Genomic DNA, 15,413 nt, shown 5'->3' on the forward strand with positions numbered 1-15,413 from the left:
ATATGGTAAGAAATAATATATTTATTTCTTACCATAAATGTGCCTACACAAGTTCAATTTATTTGTCAGCTGCTTGTAAATATTTACATTCTTCTTACTTAAATTATTATTTACTTACTTGCTTACTTAAATATTTACATAACATATATGTAAATAATTATTTTCTAATGGCTGTGTAAGTGTAATATGATTTATTAAAACATTGTCATTTAATTTCTACCAATGTTTCAGGAGGTCTGTTATAGAGACCAGCAGAGCACTGAAAGAGCTGTTCCATGAAGCTAGAGAAAGGGCCTCCAAAGCTCTTGGTTTTGCTAAAATGCTGAGGAAGGTAAGTTAACAGAGTCTCCTCTTATTAATATGCTTTAAAGAAATTTAGTCTGAAAGCATATTCCTTTGTTTTGTCATTATTTGTAGGACCTTGAAATAGCAGCAGAATTTGCATTGTCAGCCCCTGTGCGAGATCTTCTGAATGCTCTGAAAACAAAAGAGTATGTGAAGGTAAATTCACATAGGTAATAAAGTTTAGAGGCATGAAAGTGAACTGAGTATGCTGAGCAAAATGTCAAATATTGGCATGCTCTAGTGTTTTAAGGGGACATCTATATTTCAACATTTAAAGTGTTGTGTATTTAATATTGACTTGTGGTAGTCAAATTCTGTACTTTTGCTTGTATGAGTGAGAATGTTAGTCTATGTTTTGGGAAATCAGTGCCTTAATTCCTTTTTTTGCAAAGATTCTCTTTGTGACTGAGGAAAAGCCTTTCTGTTTAATAACACTTAGTAGTGAGTGCTATGAAACAAATGCTTGCAAATCTATAAGGTGAATGGATACATGTTTGAGTAGATAATCTCAGACTATAGATCTGTGTTTTGCTTTCATAAAGCAACAGTATTATAGTGGAGATCTGCTTTAGCAAGTTTCCTAGAGAGTACGAAGGACATGAGAAATGCAGGGACTGGGCTCTGTTCCAGAGTAACTGTTGCTAGAAAACTGTTGTACAGCAAATGTAAGTTAAGCTCTTGCTGATCTATGTTTACTGCAGTGTAAAGTCCCACATTTGTGGGTTTGCGAATTTCCTTAAAAATTCAGCCTCAACAGTTCAAATGTATCTGGATTTGCTGTTCTTTTTTGTCCTTCCATGCATTTAATATATATTTTGCAGTTGGGAAATAATGCACTAACTTTTTCATGGCATAATTCTTGTTCAATTTAAGTAAATATTTGCTAAATAGAGAAATTTGTTTAAGAGGACACAAACAAATTCATAGGAGAGAAGTTCATGAAGCATTGTAAATACAGGGATAAAACAACTGGCTCAGCAGGGCCCTGGTCTGTGAATTGTTTGAGTTGGAAAATAGCCAGGGAAATCAGTATATGTTTATTTAAAAAAATATTATCCCCAAAGTATGTAGTCTTGGCTGCTTCAAGACACCATATTAATTCTAGTAGACCTTTTAAAGATTGTATCTTTTTCTGATGTTCATTTGTTGAAGAAAAAATTGTGTCTTGAGTTTGACACATCTGTTACACATGGTTTAAATGACACATTTTGATAATGAACACTTTCTATATTGGCCCTCTAATATCATGTAGAGACCTTAAATTTTTAACTGCCTTTTCAGGTGGATGCTCATTAGTTTTGGGAATCTAATTTAGCTTTAAGTAACAACCATCTAATATTTTGTGTTGGCCTACAGATTATAGTCCCTTTAGTTATAAAATATGCCTACCTAATGGTAGAAGTGCTGAGTGAAGTGTTTTGTCTTAGCTTGATAACATGGCACTCTGAAAAGAGAGAATTTAACTCCACCATGAGTCAGTTACCTCATGTCAAGTCAAGATACTGGCTATTTTACAGTCTGCTTCTGATGCCTAACTTGGTTGAAGTATTGCTACCAGTGTGACAGATATAATTGGAAGTAGTTTTTAAGCAGTAGCAGTAAAAGACTATTTTATTAAAAGAGAATTCTCTAACTGGACTTATTCTGGCTTTTATGAAAGTAGAAGAATAATTGATACTTTTTAGACAGATTTTTGTTTACTCATTGTCTTTTGTAGTCACTAAGAAATGTATGAATTCTGAAGGAATTTTTCTTTTAATACTCCACTCTTTGTTGACTAATTTACCTTTAAAAAATGTGTATATATATTATATACTCTACATATGTATTTTATACATACTATATATGTATGCATATGTGTATATACATACATATATAGGATATATGTGAAGCTGGACTTCTTTTGGAACAAAATTCATTTAGGAGAATATGTAGAGGGATTAACTTGAAATGCACAGCAGGAAATGGCTGAAAATGGTGATCCAGTGGATTTCTAAAGAGATAATTCATAATGCATTTTGACTTTCAATGCAAAAATAGCTGAAGATATTGTTTTAGTCCATATATTGTACAGCCCTTTAGGGTGGAGATTCTTCCTGTTGCTTAAATAAGTACCTATTTTATCTTTTTATTTGCCATAAAGACAATGAGCTTCACTCAGTGTATTTCTTATCTGCAGGTACAAATTCCCGGACTGGAGAGTTTACAAGTGTTTGTACCAGGCAGTATTGCAGGGGAAAAGGCTGTGATTCTGCAACTCCTCAATGCAGCTGCTGGCAAGGATTGCTCCAAGGATTCAGATGAGCTTACCTACGAGGCCTACTTGCTGATGACCAAACACAGTGACAAAGACCATGACTTAGATGACAGCTGGAGCGCGTGGGAGGGTCAGCCAGTCAAAGTAGTGCCACAGGTAGAAACGGTTGATACGCTGCGCACCATGCAGGTGGGTGTGGTCTTATTCCCCCACTCTTTGTTTCCTCTACGCCCCTGTGAATGCTTATTCTGTCAGACTAACTGGAGTGATTCAAGTGAAGCATGTGTCCTTTTATAGGTAATACAAAGTTAAACTCAGGAATTAATTTGATTCTTTATTGTATTAACTGCAAATATTAAATGGATTGTAGCATTTCCTGGCGGGATCAATCTCTACCAATGTGCCTTTTTCAGAGTTGTACTTGTATAATAGTATAAAAAAAATAGAGATACTTTTAATGTCTAGTTGGGTGTTCAGGAGTGTGGATAAGATTTGAAAGCAGAACATTAAGAAATCATCAGTCTCCAAGAACATGTGATGGTTGTGTGCTTTCCACACACTGAGGCATGAAACCAATTGCTCTTGATCTTGGATGAATTGTGACATTTAATGTTAAATTTCTCTGGAAGTTACTGGATGTTCGACTGTTCTGCAGGAAGAAATGTTTCCAGTCCTACTTTCCTTCTTCCCAAGTCAGCAGGGTTTCCCTGCCAGCAGTTCTTCTGCCCTGACAGCTGAGCCAGCTCCCTTCCCCTTGTGTTCTCATATCCTTAATGTAAAACTATATGAATTTTCCTTTTGGTATGTTATGCAGTTCCTTGGATCCCTACCATAAATGGGCTGTACTGTCCAAGAAGAGAGTGACTTTCCATGTCACTGTGCCTGACCTTTGGCAGTCAGGGGGTTCTGGCAATTACAGACAGTTGAAAAAATTACTCCTCTACATACTGCTGCTTTTAATGTGCAAACATGTTGTTTCTTGTTTGCCTGTTGTTCCAGTTGAACAACAAAAAAGTAAAAGTAGCAATAGATGAAAATTGGTTTGCAAATGTTTTTTTTCATATGTAAATAAACATAAAACACTATGTGTGTGTGTTTATATGTCTGTAACACTGTTTTTTTTAAAATGCAGGATTGAAAGATTAGGAAATAAAAAGTCCTTCAGAAAGATTAATCTTAAAAAAATGCATTTTGATTTCAAACTAGAGAAAATGTAAGGTGTTAGTTAAATACTCATCAAATGAAAGAATCTCATCAATACTTAAAGAATTCTGAGCATGAAAATATTCTTTGGGGAGGAAAAGAATTGAAAATCAGGATGGAGTAGGTCTTGTTTTGTGAGTAACTTGTTGTAGGTGCATTATCTGTAGTTTGAAATCAGCAGAACTCTAGTATGGCAGCACCATTCTGTGACTGTATGCTGTTATAGGCTTGTGTGATATCAGAGCTCTGATTTCCAAAACATATCATATATTGATAATTTTAAAATTTTGAGCAAATACTTTTCTTCCCTGTTCAGTAGTGGACTTCTGTTCTAAGTATGCCATGTTTCTTGGATAAAACCTCTGTTTATGTGATGGTTGTTATTTCCATGAAAACTTGCTATGGCATTTACCCTAATGGAGCTCTGCCCACTAGATGAGAGTTTTAGTTGCCAGCATCAAGCTTTACTGTGTGAATTTAGATTTTAATGAATAGTGACTAGAGGTCTTTCATATATTAGAATTTTAAAAATAACTGACTGGAAACTGGTGATATTTGATATATTTTTACAGAGAGAATTTCCTTTACAAGAAGTAGTGGTGTCTTGTATTCTAGGTTGATAACCTCCTCCTTGTAGTCATTCAGTCTGCCCACCTTGTGAGTCAGAGAAAAGCTTTCCAGCACTCTATTGAAGGGCTCATATCTCTGCACCAGGAACAGACATCCAGCCAACCAATCATTGCCAAAGCTCTACAGCAGCTAAAGGTAAGCCGGTTTGGAAATTAGTTATCAAAACTGATGGTGCTTTACTCGGTATAAGTAAAAAAGTGGAAGAAGATTTGATTGGAAATCTCATGGCATATTCTGCAATTGTAAGTTATGTGGGAGTCCTCTATGGACTTTACTTTCAGTACGATTTCCCCTCTGTTTTTGCAAATGACTTGTGTGTTTTTGAGCTATATTGGTGTAATGATTTCTGCATTGGGTAATGGGGAAACAAGTCCATAATGCAGATGAAATACCATAGCAACAGGGTGGCAGCAATATTGAATTGAAAGAAAGTGTATGATTTTCTAAAACCAAGTTCTATCAAAATCAATTATTTGCAACAGACAGCTTTTCTTCCTATATTTGAATATGCAAAAGTGGGTAGTCTCTCTGTTTGTTTTATTTTGAATTTGGTGTGGGTTTTAAAATCTTTCTTTGCTTGTTTTGTGGGTGTGGTGTGGTTTTGTGTTTGTTTGTTTTGCTTTTGTTTGATGAGTGTTTTCTTGGATGGGTTTGGTTTGTTTATTTGTTTGTTTGTTGGGCTCTAAGTGGCAATATCAAGTCCCTGCATTCAATAGAGGCTGTGTCCAGATACCAAGGTGAAAATAGAACCAAAGGCTTGATCACGCTGTAGATAGTAGAACTCATTTTCTGCTTTCTTGTCTGTCTGGTTTTGGTTGGATGTTTTTGTTTGTTTTGTGGTTTTTTTGTTGCTTCCCTGCTCACTCTTTTGCTGTCTTTGTTTTTAATCACATGCAAGAGAACTTGATTATAATACTTGAGTTAATTACAGGACTTGCTTCATGCAGCTACTGGAAAATGTTTGTTTTTTCAAGACTGAATTAATTTTTGTGGCATTATAGTACCTTTTCATTTAAAATAATGTAATTGTTAGATTCATGTTTTCCTTATATTCTACAGTTGACAAGACTAAGTAATATTTTGCTGTCCCCCCATCCCTTTTTGTTGTTACTCAGAATGATGCATTACAGCTATGCAATAAGATAAGCAGTGCCATTGATAGAGTTGATCACATGTTCACATCTGAGTTTGATGCTGAAGTTGATGAATCTGAATCTGCCACTTTGCAGCAATACTACCGGGAAGCCATGATTCAGGGTTATAATTTTGGGTTTGAGGTAAGGAAACAAAAACCAATTGAAGTTTCTGGTTTTGCATTGGTGCAAATAAGGTAACTAATAACTGTGGAAATAAAAGAATTTATGGAACTATTGAATTATTTAGGTTGGAAAAGACCTTTAGTGTAATCAATTCCAACTGTTAACTCACCCCCACCAGGTCTACTACTGAACCATGTCTGCATCTATACATCTTTTAAATAACTCCAGGGATGGAGACTGAACCCCTTCTGTGGCCTGTTCTAATGCCTGACCACTCTACCAGTGAAGAAATTGTTCCTAATATCCAGTTGAAACCTCCCCTCAATTTAAGGCTGTTTTCTCTTGTCCTAACACTTCTTACTTGAGAGAAGAGACTGACACCCACCTCACTATAACCTCCTTTCACGTAGTTGTAGAAACAGTAAGATTGCACCTGAACGTCCTTTTCTCCAGGCCAGACAATCCCAGCTCCCTGAGCTGCTCCTCACAAGACTTGAGCTCCAGCTTTGCTGCACTTCCCTGGACTTGCTCCAACACCTCAATGTCTTTCTTGCAGTGAGGGGCCCAACTCAGTATTTGAGGTGCCACCTCAGCAGTGCCCAGTACCATCACTGCCCCAGTCCTGCTGGCCACACTATTGCTGATGCAGGCCAGGATGCCATTGTCCTTCTTGGCCCCCTGGGCACACACTGGAACATGTCCAGCCAGTTGTGGGCCAGCACCCTCAAGTCTTTGTTCCCCAGGCAACTTTGCAGTCGCTCTTCTCCCAGCTTGTAGTGCTGCATGGGATTGTTGTGACCCAAGTGCAGGACCTGGCATTTGGCCATGTTGAATGTCACCCCACTGGCTTTGGTCCAGCAATCCAGCCTGTCCAGATCCCTCTGCAGGGCCTTCTGCCCTCCAGCAGATCAACACTCCCACTCAACTTGGTGTTGCCTGTGAATTGACTGAGGGTGCCCTTGATCCCCTGGTCCAGATCATTGATAAGGACATAAAACAGGACTGTCCCCAAAACTGAGTTCTGGGGAGCCCCAGTAGTGGCTGGCTGCCAGCAGGGTGTAGCACCGCTCCTTAGGCCTGGACATCCTGCCAGTGTTTTACACAGCAAAAGGTGAACCTCTGTGAGCAGCCAGGTTCTGCAGAAGAATGCTGTGGAAAACAATGTCAAAAGCTTTACTAAAATATAAGTAGATGACATCCACAACCTTTCCCAGATCCACTAAGTGGCTCACCTTCTCATAGAATGAGATCAGGTCAGTCAAGTAGGACCTGCTTTTTACAAACCTGTGCTGGCTGGCATCCTAATCTCCTGGATGTCCTGTACTAGATGATCTATAACTTTCAGACTGACAGGTCTGTTGTTTTCTGGATCCTCCTTGCAGTCCTTCATGTGGATTGGCCTCACATTTGATAATTTCTAGTGAACTGTGACTTACCAGTTTTAGCAGGACGTCATAAAAAGTCACCTCAGAAATTTTGCTTGAGAATAATTGAAAAGTAACAGATGAATCTGATAAGTCTGTTAAATTAGCAATGTCTGGAAATCTTAAAAATCTTTTAAGAACTTAATGATTTCAGGTATAGTCTTGTAAGCTCTGCTGCTTGGCAGCATTTTAGATGATATCGGAATCATTAAGGTTGGAAAAGACCTCCAAGAGCAGGTCCAACCTTCAAGTGAGTGCCAATGTGCTCACTAAACCATATCACAAAGAGCCACATTTACTCATTTTTTATAGTACTTCCAAGGATGATCACCCCACCACCCTGTGGTGTAACTTAGCTTCTCACTGTTTTTCAGCCTAGAATAGCATAATACTGTAACATGAGACATTTCTTCAGAGTTTGTGGTGGTTCTTTGATGCAGTACAAGCTTTTGAGTGCTTGCATTAAAGTGCAGGCATTCAAAATGTTGTGTTCAGATGTTTTAACTGTTTTATTAATTGATTCCTCTGAGCTTTTAAAAATTTTTAAGGATTGTGTCATATCCTTATGTACTTCTAGGATACTCTTGTAAGAAATAGCTGATATTTGCTTGATTTTTAAATGCTCATAGATAACTTCTTAATCTCCTAATGTTACTGCAATATAACTAAAAATAAACACTACTTTGCAGTTCAATCTCTGGTTACAGAACCAAGTGTTTCTGTAGGATGTTTCTTCAATGATGTGTACACTGTTAAACATCAGCATGTGCCTGATGCACACAGAAGAGGGCAGTGTGGCTCAGAACTGCCTCTCACTGTATCATATTTTGTATCATACTTTTCTTGATTATTTTTTGTCTATAAGTAGGCAACTACTTGCATAAAATAATTTTGTCTAAGAATAGGATGTGACTGTTATCATACTGTAGAATTTTGTTAGCTTGCAAATACTCCAGTGGATATTGTTCTTCTTATTAAAATGTGAAAAGTAATCTTTAGTTTCTTACAGTACCATAAAGAAGTTGTTCGTCTGATGTCTGGAGAATTCAGGCAGAAAATTGGAGACAAATACATCAACTTTGCCAGAAAATGGATGAATTATGTGCTAACAAAGTGTGAGAGTGGCCGGGGCACTCGACCCAGGTAACAGCCAACTTGTTACTGCCATGGTAGTTGTTGGTAGAGCTGAAGGGTTGGACTCAAAAAATTGGAGTAAATGAAGTGACATGTGGCTGGTGGCCAGTCACTAGAGTGTTCCTCAGGGCTCAGTTTTAGGGCCAGTTTTTTTCAATGTTTTTATCAGTGACCTGGAGACAGGAGTTGTGTACATACTAAATAAGTTTGCCATGCTAAATTAGGAGAAGACATTAATTCCCTCAAGGGCACAGAGATTGTACAGAGAAAACTTGATAGATTACGAGGGCTGGGCAATAACCAACCTTACAAAATTGACAAGGGCAAGTGCCAGATTTTGCACCTGTGGTGCTGTAACTCTGAGTATCCATATAGATAGAGGCCAAGAGATTGGAGAGCAGCCATTCAGAAAGGGACTTGGGGTTCTTGTTGATTGTAAGCTTTGAGTCAGTGATGTGCCCAGGTGGTGAAAGGGGCCAACTGTGTCCTGGGATGCCTTAGGCACAACAGATCTAATCAGCTGGAGCTGGAGTGATTCCACCACTGTGTTTAGCATTGGTGCAGCCTCACCTCGAGTACTCTGTGCACTTTTGGGCTCCATAATCTAAGAAGGACGTAAAAATACTGCAGCAGGAAGGTCAGTGAAGATGATGAAAGGACTAAAGGACAAGATGTAATGAGGAGTAATTAAGGATGCTAGGTTTGCTCAGCTAAAGGAAGAGGAAAATGAGTTGCTATCTGCAACTTCTTTATGTCTTCTCTCTGGTGACTGTACAAGAGAATATAGCTTAAAAATGGCTTAAAACCTGCATTTGAGGAGTTTTGGATTGGTATGAGGAAAAAGTTCTTCACTGAGAGGTGGTCAAGTGCTGGGAAAAGCTCCCCAGAGAAATGGTTGTGACCCCATGCCTTCTGGTGTTCAAGAACCATTTGGACTGTGCTCTTAACTTCTGTGTAGCCCTTTGTGGAGTCAGAAGGTCAATTCTGATGATCTCTGTGTGCCTCTTCCAACTCAGGATATCCTGTGATTCTATTTGTGTTTTGTAGGTTGCAGCTGCTAGTTCAAGTAGGTCAAAGAGGGAGGCAGTGGGGGACAGCAGGTGGCTGAGGACACAACTCATTCCAGCCAAATTACTTACTCTACTTTGCCACTCTAGGGCATGAAACCACTGATGCCCAGTCATTACTAATCAGATAGTCATAAAATCTTAAGTGTCCTTTCAGCCTTATATCAGAAAGGAGACTTCAGGCAGGGATTGCAGTGGTTTGGCTTGTTGCTCTGAAACAAATGATGGTTGAGTTGGTGATACTGTTTGGAAGGTAGGATGTTATGGGTGTAGATACATAGCATGGCCTGCTCACCTTATTTGGCGGTGTCTTTGCTAAAATCAGCCTTCATCCGAATAGAACTGGATAAAAGGTAACATTTTTAAATTTTATATATTAGTCTGTTTTTTAATGAGGATTTTATCATATTTTGCAGAGAAAAAATAATCAGCTGTTATTTACTGTTCTTGGACGTAATTGAAACTTTTAATGATGGCTTTGGCCAAAGACCATTTCATTTTCTGTCTTTCTCTTTTACATAGATGGGCAACTCAAGGTTTTGATTTTCTTCAAGCCATTGAGCCAGCATTTATTTCAGCTCTCCCAGAAGATGACTTCTTGGTATGGATAAGTTTTTCTGCTGGTGTTTATTTATAAATGCTTGTGAAGCTATCAGTATATCTTTTGCATGGATACTTTTTATAAAACAACATCTGAACACAGATGCAGTTCTGAAACAATTGCTGTTGTATATCACTGTTGATGCTGCTATCTCTCCTGTTTGTTAGATTCTGAAAAGAATAGATTTGTGACCATTGCCAGTAATGGTTTCAGTTTGCTGGCAAGTTGCAAGTACTGCTAGTACTGTCTTGGGAGGCCACCTTATCTTGGATCTTGAATACTTGACAGCAGCTTTCTACAGAGATTTGTGGCTATGATAATCAATTTCTAAATTTAAGCTTCTGAGGCTAACTAACACCCAGAGTTCATCTATGGATATGAATACAAAATCTCTGTCATTTAAAGATTTGTTAATTTTCAAGTAGTTCCAACATGAAAAAGACTTTAGAACATCTTTCTTTTGTTTTTATTATGAAAAAACTCCAGTAGACTAGAGCTGGCTTTTTTGTCTACTCTGCTTTCCTCCTTTTCCTGTTCTGAGAATTTATTTCTCATCTTGGTACAATACTACAGAGAAGTGAAAGCACAGTTGCCACAAAACAGCAGAATGTGAGTGTTAGCACCTCTTGATTTTTACTTATTTCAAGATGTGTTATGAAATGCCAACCACTTTAATCTTGCATAATCCAGAAAATACATGGTTTAAACTTTTTTCACATGTATTTTTATCAGGAGCTCTCTAGTAAATTATGTGTTACTCCTGTTAGTTTGCCTTGCTGGGAAGGGTTGTCTGCCTTGATGACAGAGTTAAGCTGGTATTTGGAATACACTGATACTTGGCTTTAGGAAGTAGCCCCTTAAGTTCTTCTGCTTTGACAGAATTTCTGAAACAGACTTTGAGCAAATGAGGGGGGAAAAAAGGGGGAAGCCCAAAACCTTAACTGCGTTTTTGAACTTTTTTTTCTTTCTTAAACTGGATTTCAGTTTTGGAGATCATCACTTGAAGCCACTTTGATTAATCTGTATAGCACTGGTCATAGTATTTTACCTAGAAATGGCAATGTCAATCTTGATCTCTCAGATACTACATCATGTCATGGAAGAATGATGGTCTATATTTAGAGCTCTACATTTCAAAATGAAATTCTAGCTCAGTCTGTGTTGGTAAAATATGCCAGTCTCAAACTCAGTGATTCTTTAGTTTTATAATTGTGTTTTTTCTTAGTCCTTGAGGTTCCTGGTCTTCACTAAGTTTTTTAATTTCTGGAAAAAAATTTATTTACACTGAGTGAACTGGCAAATAGAAATGACCTTCACAGCAGCTTTACCAAAGAACATAATTTTACTACTTTGTGAGGATGCATTATATTCCTGCTGTTCTGGCCAGTAAATTGAACCACAGGAAGATTTGACAACTTGTCCAGCATTACATACCCATTGAATAGTACACCTAATAATTTGTCTCAGATTGTCTGAGGCCCAGTTCAGTGATTTTAACTTTTAAAATCCCTTTCATGAAAGTTTTGATAGCTTCATGGGTAGATAAGGAAAGTGCATTTCTTTTAATATGCAGGGCTTAATATTTTTTGTTTTAACAGAACTTCATCTTGAGATTCAGGCCATCATATTCTCACTCAGTTTTTTTGGGTTTCTTCTTGGGATGTGGAGGGGGAGAGCAGAAAAGATTGTTACAGCAGAAAAGATTGGTTTTTTTCAGGAAATGTGATTTTAATTATATTAACAATGAACGTTAAGTTCCAATACCTTTATATTTTGAAATATTCTTTATGGTATGGTACTAGTTATGTACTTTTGACAAGGACAAAAGACAAGAGAAAGCCAAAACTTCTAGCTTTAAAAAAATCAGTTAAGTCAAAATACTAATGTGGATCCAGAAGTTTAATAGAATAGGTAGAATATAGGGGTGCTTATCTGACAGATTGCATACACACTTGAACAATGTAATTTTCTTACTGTGAGCTTTGTCATATGACCATTAACCTTCTTGTAACAAAACATCACAACTTTTTATGTTTGCCTTTCCTAGAGTTTACAAGCTCTGATGAATGAGTGCATTGGCCATGTTATTGGAAAACCTCACAGTCCTGTTACAGGTTTGTACCTTGGTAAGGCAGAAGTTACTGGCATTTGTTCTGGAGCTTTGCTGCTGCTGTTACAGAATTTTGATTGTAAAGTGCTTTTAAAATGCGAGAAATGCCAATAAAAGTATTTTCAATCTATTTGTGATTGTTGATGTGAAACCATTATTCCTTGATAAAGTGTAAATATGTGGTAGTTTAACCCAAGAAATTTCAAAGCTTTACAGATTCTTTCCTCTCATTTTATCCTTCCTGTGAAGTCCTGCAGATCTTATAGGAAGGGGCTGTGTTGTTTAAAGCTTGGGTAAAGAAATGATTTTAACTTTAAGAAGGCAGTTACAGCTCCCTCTCCCAAGCTTTCATTGTGATGCTGCAGTTATTTACACTTTGGCACTGCAGATGTTTTTGCTTCTAATGGATTTTATATTGTCAAGTACACATGATATACATTATACATGGGAGTTGTGCAAAACAGTTCTCTGCTATAAAATATGGCATAATGTAAAATACATTTTTATAGATATGTGTTGATATCATTAGAGTGAAATCAACATATTTGATGATGCATCTTGAGAAAATAATGTTTTGCCTGTTGTGTGTGCCTTTTACCCGTCTCTTTCTCAGCACTATTTCTGTCTTTCTCTTCTCAACTCTGTTGACTCGTTTACTTTTCAAAATACTTTGTCATCTTTTATATCTTTCTCCTGGTGCCCACGTCTTGGGTGGGTTTGATGATAAAAGACTTGAGGGGAAGGTAATCCGCCCCCAGCAGAGGAGGTTTTCTAGTTTTTCAGGAAACCTTGTTTTGATATCATTTTGATGAGAAAATCTTATAGCTGACAAACCTTTTGCAGTGAAAGTCAGTCAAAGAAGCATAGTCTACAATCAAATTTAGCTAAATTCTGTACAGTGATTTAAAGCCTGTACATTCACATTCAGTAGTGCTGTTGAGAGGGAGGCCTGTTTTAGGTAGATCACCAGCATGATGATCCCAAATTATTGAAACTCTTATAAATGTTACTGTAGATCACACAAACTAAATTGCTTGACAGCTTTTGTCTCAGAGACATGGGGAGGAGGTGACACAGATAAATGGTGCAGACTTCAACACCAGTCTGAAACTTTAATACATGTGAAATTTAACATAGACTGTATCCTGGCTGCAGATACTGCAGATACCCACTCCTATCTCCTGATTAGAAGAAAAAGAAGACTTCCTAGTTATATTTGCTTACCACTTTGAAGGACTTAAACCCTCTGTGGTCTTTACTCCTTTTCCCAAAGCTGAGAATCCAGTTGTGTTCATGTTGCTGCCTCTAGACACATAGCTGTGTATCTCCTGGTGTTTTATCCTGTCTTTTTGCTTTGTGAAACAGCTGATGTGTACCTGGGTGGGGCAGGAGCTGCCTTCTGGGTCTCCTGCTGGTGTATTTGCCAGTTACAGCAGGACAACCAACATCCAGCTCTGCCATCTTTGCTTGCCCTAGTAGTGCAAACAAGGCAGAAATGTAGCTCCCTGAGAGGAACCTGGCCCGGCACAAAGTACTGAGTCATGGTTTGGTGGGCAACCAGCTGTCTTGAGATGTGACTGCCACAGTATTTTTCTTATTATTTAAGGAGGAGTTGGGGCAGATGGTGAAGACTGCTCTTGGAGGCACTGAATTAGTTAGGCATAAAAATAGTGACTACCCATTTGGGTTTTGTACTGTCCATTCGTACCACTTCCTTGAGGCACACTGTCAAAGGGGCATTAGTTTGGATAAAACTATCATATGTGGGTTTTTTCCACAGCCTAATTTGCTTTATATTATTGTCTGAGGAAGCTTAATTCTTATGGAAAGGAACATAATATTGCTCTTTGCTAATTATTATTTGGTTAATATTTATTTTGCAATAAGATTAATTTGTGAAGTAGAATCAATGAAGTTTTTATGAAGTATGTACACATTTTCTAATTGCTAGTTTTTGGCGATCTGTAGAATTTTCATTATTTTATGGATGAGTTAAGTAATACAAAAATATGAAAAGTATTAATACCTATGATTGATTTATTCAAAGTTGGAATAATATGTATTTTTATCAAAGGATAAGAAAATATGTTCACACTTAACTCTGTAAATAGGAATTTGTTTTAATTTTGTGTCTTGAAATGGCCCTTAAGAGAGTTTTTCTGGCATCTGAGTAAACGTGATCTGTTTTTATGTTTGCAGCTGTTCATCGAAACAGTCCCCGTCCTGTAAAAGTGCCTCGGTGCCATAGTGATCCACCAAACCCTCATCTCATCATCCCCACACCTGAAGGCTTCAGGTATTGAGCATTAGTACAGCATTTTAAACTGTTTTATCCTCTCTTGGCTATGCTGAATGTCAGTAAGTGGAATACCTTTTCTTTCCCTTTGGGGGCAAAGCAGATAGAAAAAATCAGCATATATGTGGTCCAGAATTTATTGATGTGCTTTTAAGGACAATACAAGTTTCCTTTTCTTGCTGCTTGGCCACCCCCCTTTCTGTTGGTGCATGGGTTCTCACTTTGAAGTCATTCTTATCCCCTTTATCTTTCCTGAAACCAGTGTTTCAACGTAAAGAGCTTTAATTCAGTGAAAACTGCTCATCAACAATACTTTTATTTCCTTCCACACTTTGAATGCCTGCTCAAGTTCCTGTGGCAGTGCTTTCTGGAATTTACATACATGGAACATAAAAATATAGCATTCTGAGATATGGTGGCATTTCTGCATCATTACCAACCCACTGTGAATATGCTTAAAACAGTGGATCTTTTCTCCTGCCTTTGAAATAGTTGACATGAGAATTATTGCAAAAACAGTTTTAAAAAATGTCGAAATAAACATCACCATGCCTTATTTTACACAGAGGGCCCTATTTTCCAAGAATATGATGACAGTGAGAAACTCTACAATTGACTTTTTTTTCAGAAGCCACTTAGCTTTGGCAGAAACTAGTAGTATTCTAAAGATTAGAAGATTTTTATTTTGAGGATTGTTATTATTGTATACATTGGCAGCCACAATCTTTCGAGACCCAGAGCTATTCCACATAAAAATCTTTATGCAATTGAAAAACTACTGAAATCAGGCATCATTATACGCACTTCAATATTTTGTTTCTAAAACAAACTTTCAGCTCCATACATTCATTTTTTAACTATTTCCTGAAGTTTTTCTTCTTGCCACAGCACGCGGAGCGTCCCTTGCGATGCGCGGAGCCATGGCAGTGTTGCTGTGAGTCGCCCCGCCCCCGTGGGCAGCGACTCAGCCCAGCCCAAAGCTCTCAGCAGTGCCAATGAGACCAGGTAGCTGCACTCCATGCTGTAGCACACTCATCCTCCCTGCATCACCCACATAACTGCTCCCACATGCATCCTAATAGATCCT

General features: G+C 37.8%; 1 protein-coding gene across 1 annotated transcript in view; it reads left to right on the top strand.

The window, feature by feature from the left end:
- MAP3K4 (mitogen-activated protein kinase kinase kinase 4) overlaps window positions 1-15,413 on the top strand; it is a 63,096-nt gene that overhangs the window by 27,106 nt on the left and 20,577 nt on the right. The window contains exons 8-17 of the mRNA XM_059469049.1: window positions 232-331; window positions 418-501; window positions 2,525-2,791; window positions 4,421-4,570; window positions 5,551-5,712; window positions 8,128-8,261; window positions 9,842-9,920; window positions 11,968-12,046; window positions 14,230-14,326; window positions 15,215-15,331. Of these exons, the coding sequence (XP_059325032.1) occupies window positions 232-331; window positions 418-501; window positions 2,525-2,791; window positions 4,421-4,570; window positions 5,551-5,712; window positions 8,128-8,261; window positions 9,842-9,920; window positions 11,968-12,046; window positions 14,230-14,326; window positions 15,215-15,331 (1,269 nt within the window). The remainder of the gene's footprint in view (window positions 1-231; window positions 332-417; window positions 502-2,524; window positions 2,792-4,420; window positions 4,571-5,550; window positions 5,713-8,127; window positions 8,262-9,841; window positions 9,921-11,967; window positions 12,047-14,229; window positions 14,327-15,214; window positions 15,332-15,413) is intronic.

The sequence above is a fragment of the Ammospiza nelsoni genome, chromosome 3 (assembly GCF_027579445.1).
Source record: "Ammospiza nelsoni isolate bAmmNel1 chromosome 3, bAmmNel1.pri, whole genome shotgun sequence".
In the NCBI taxonomy this organism is placed as follows: Eukaryota; Metazoa; Chordata; class Aves; order Passeriformes; family Passerellidae; genus Ammospiza; species Ammospiza nelsoni.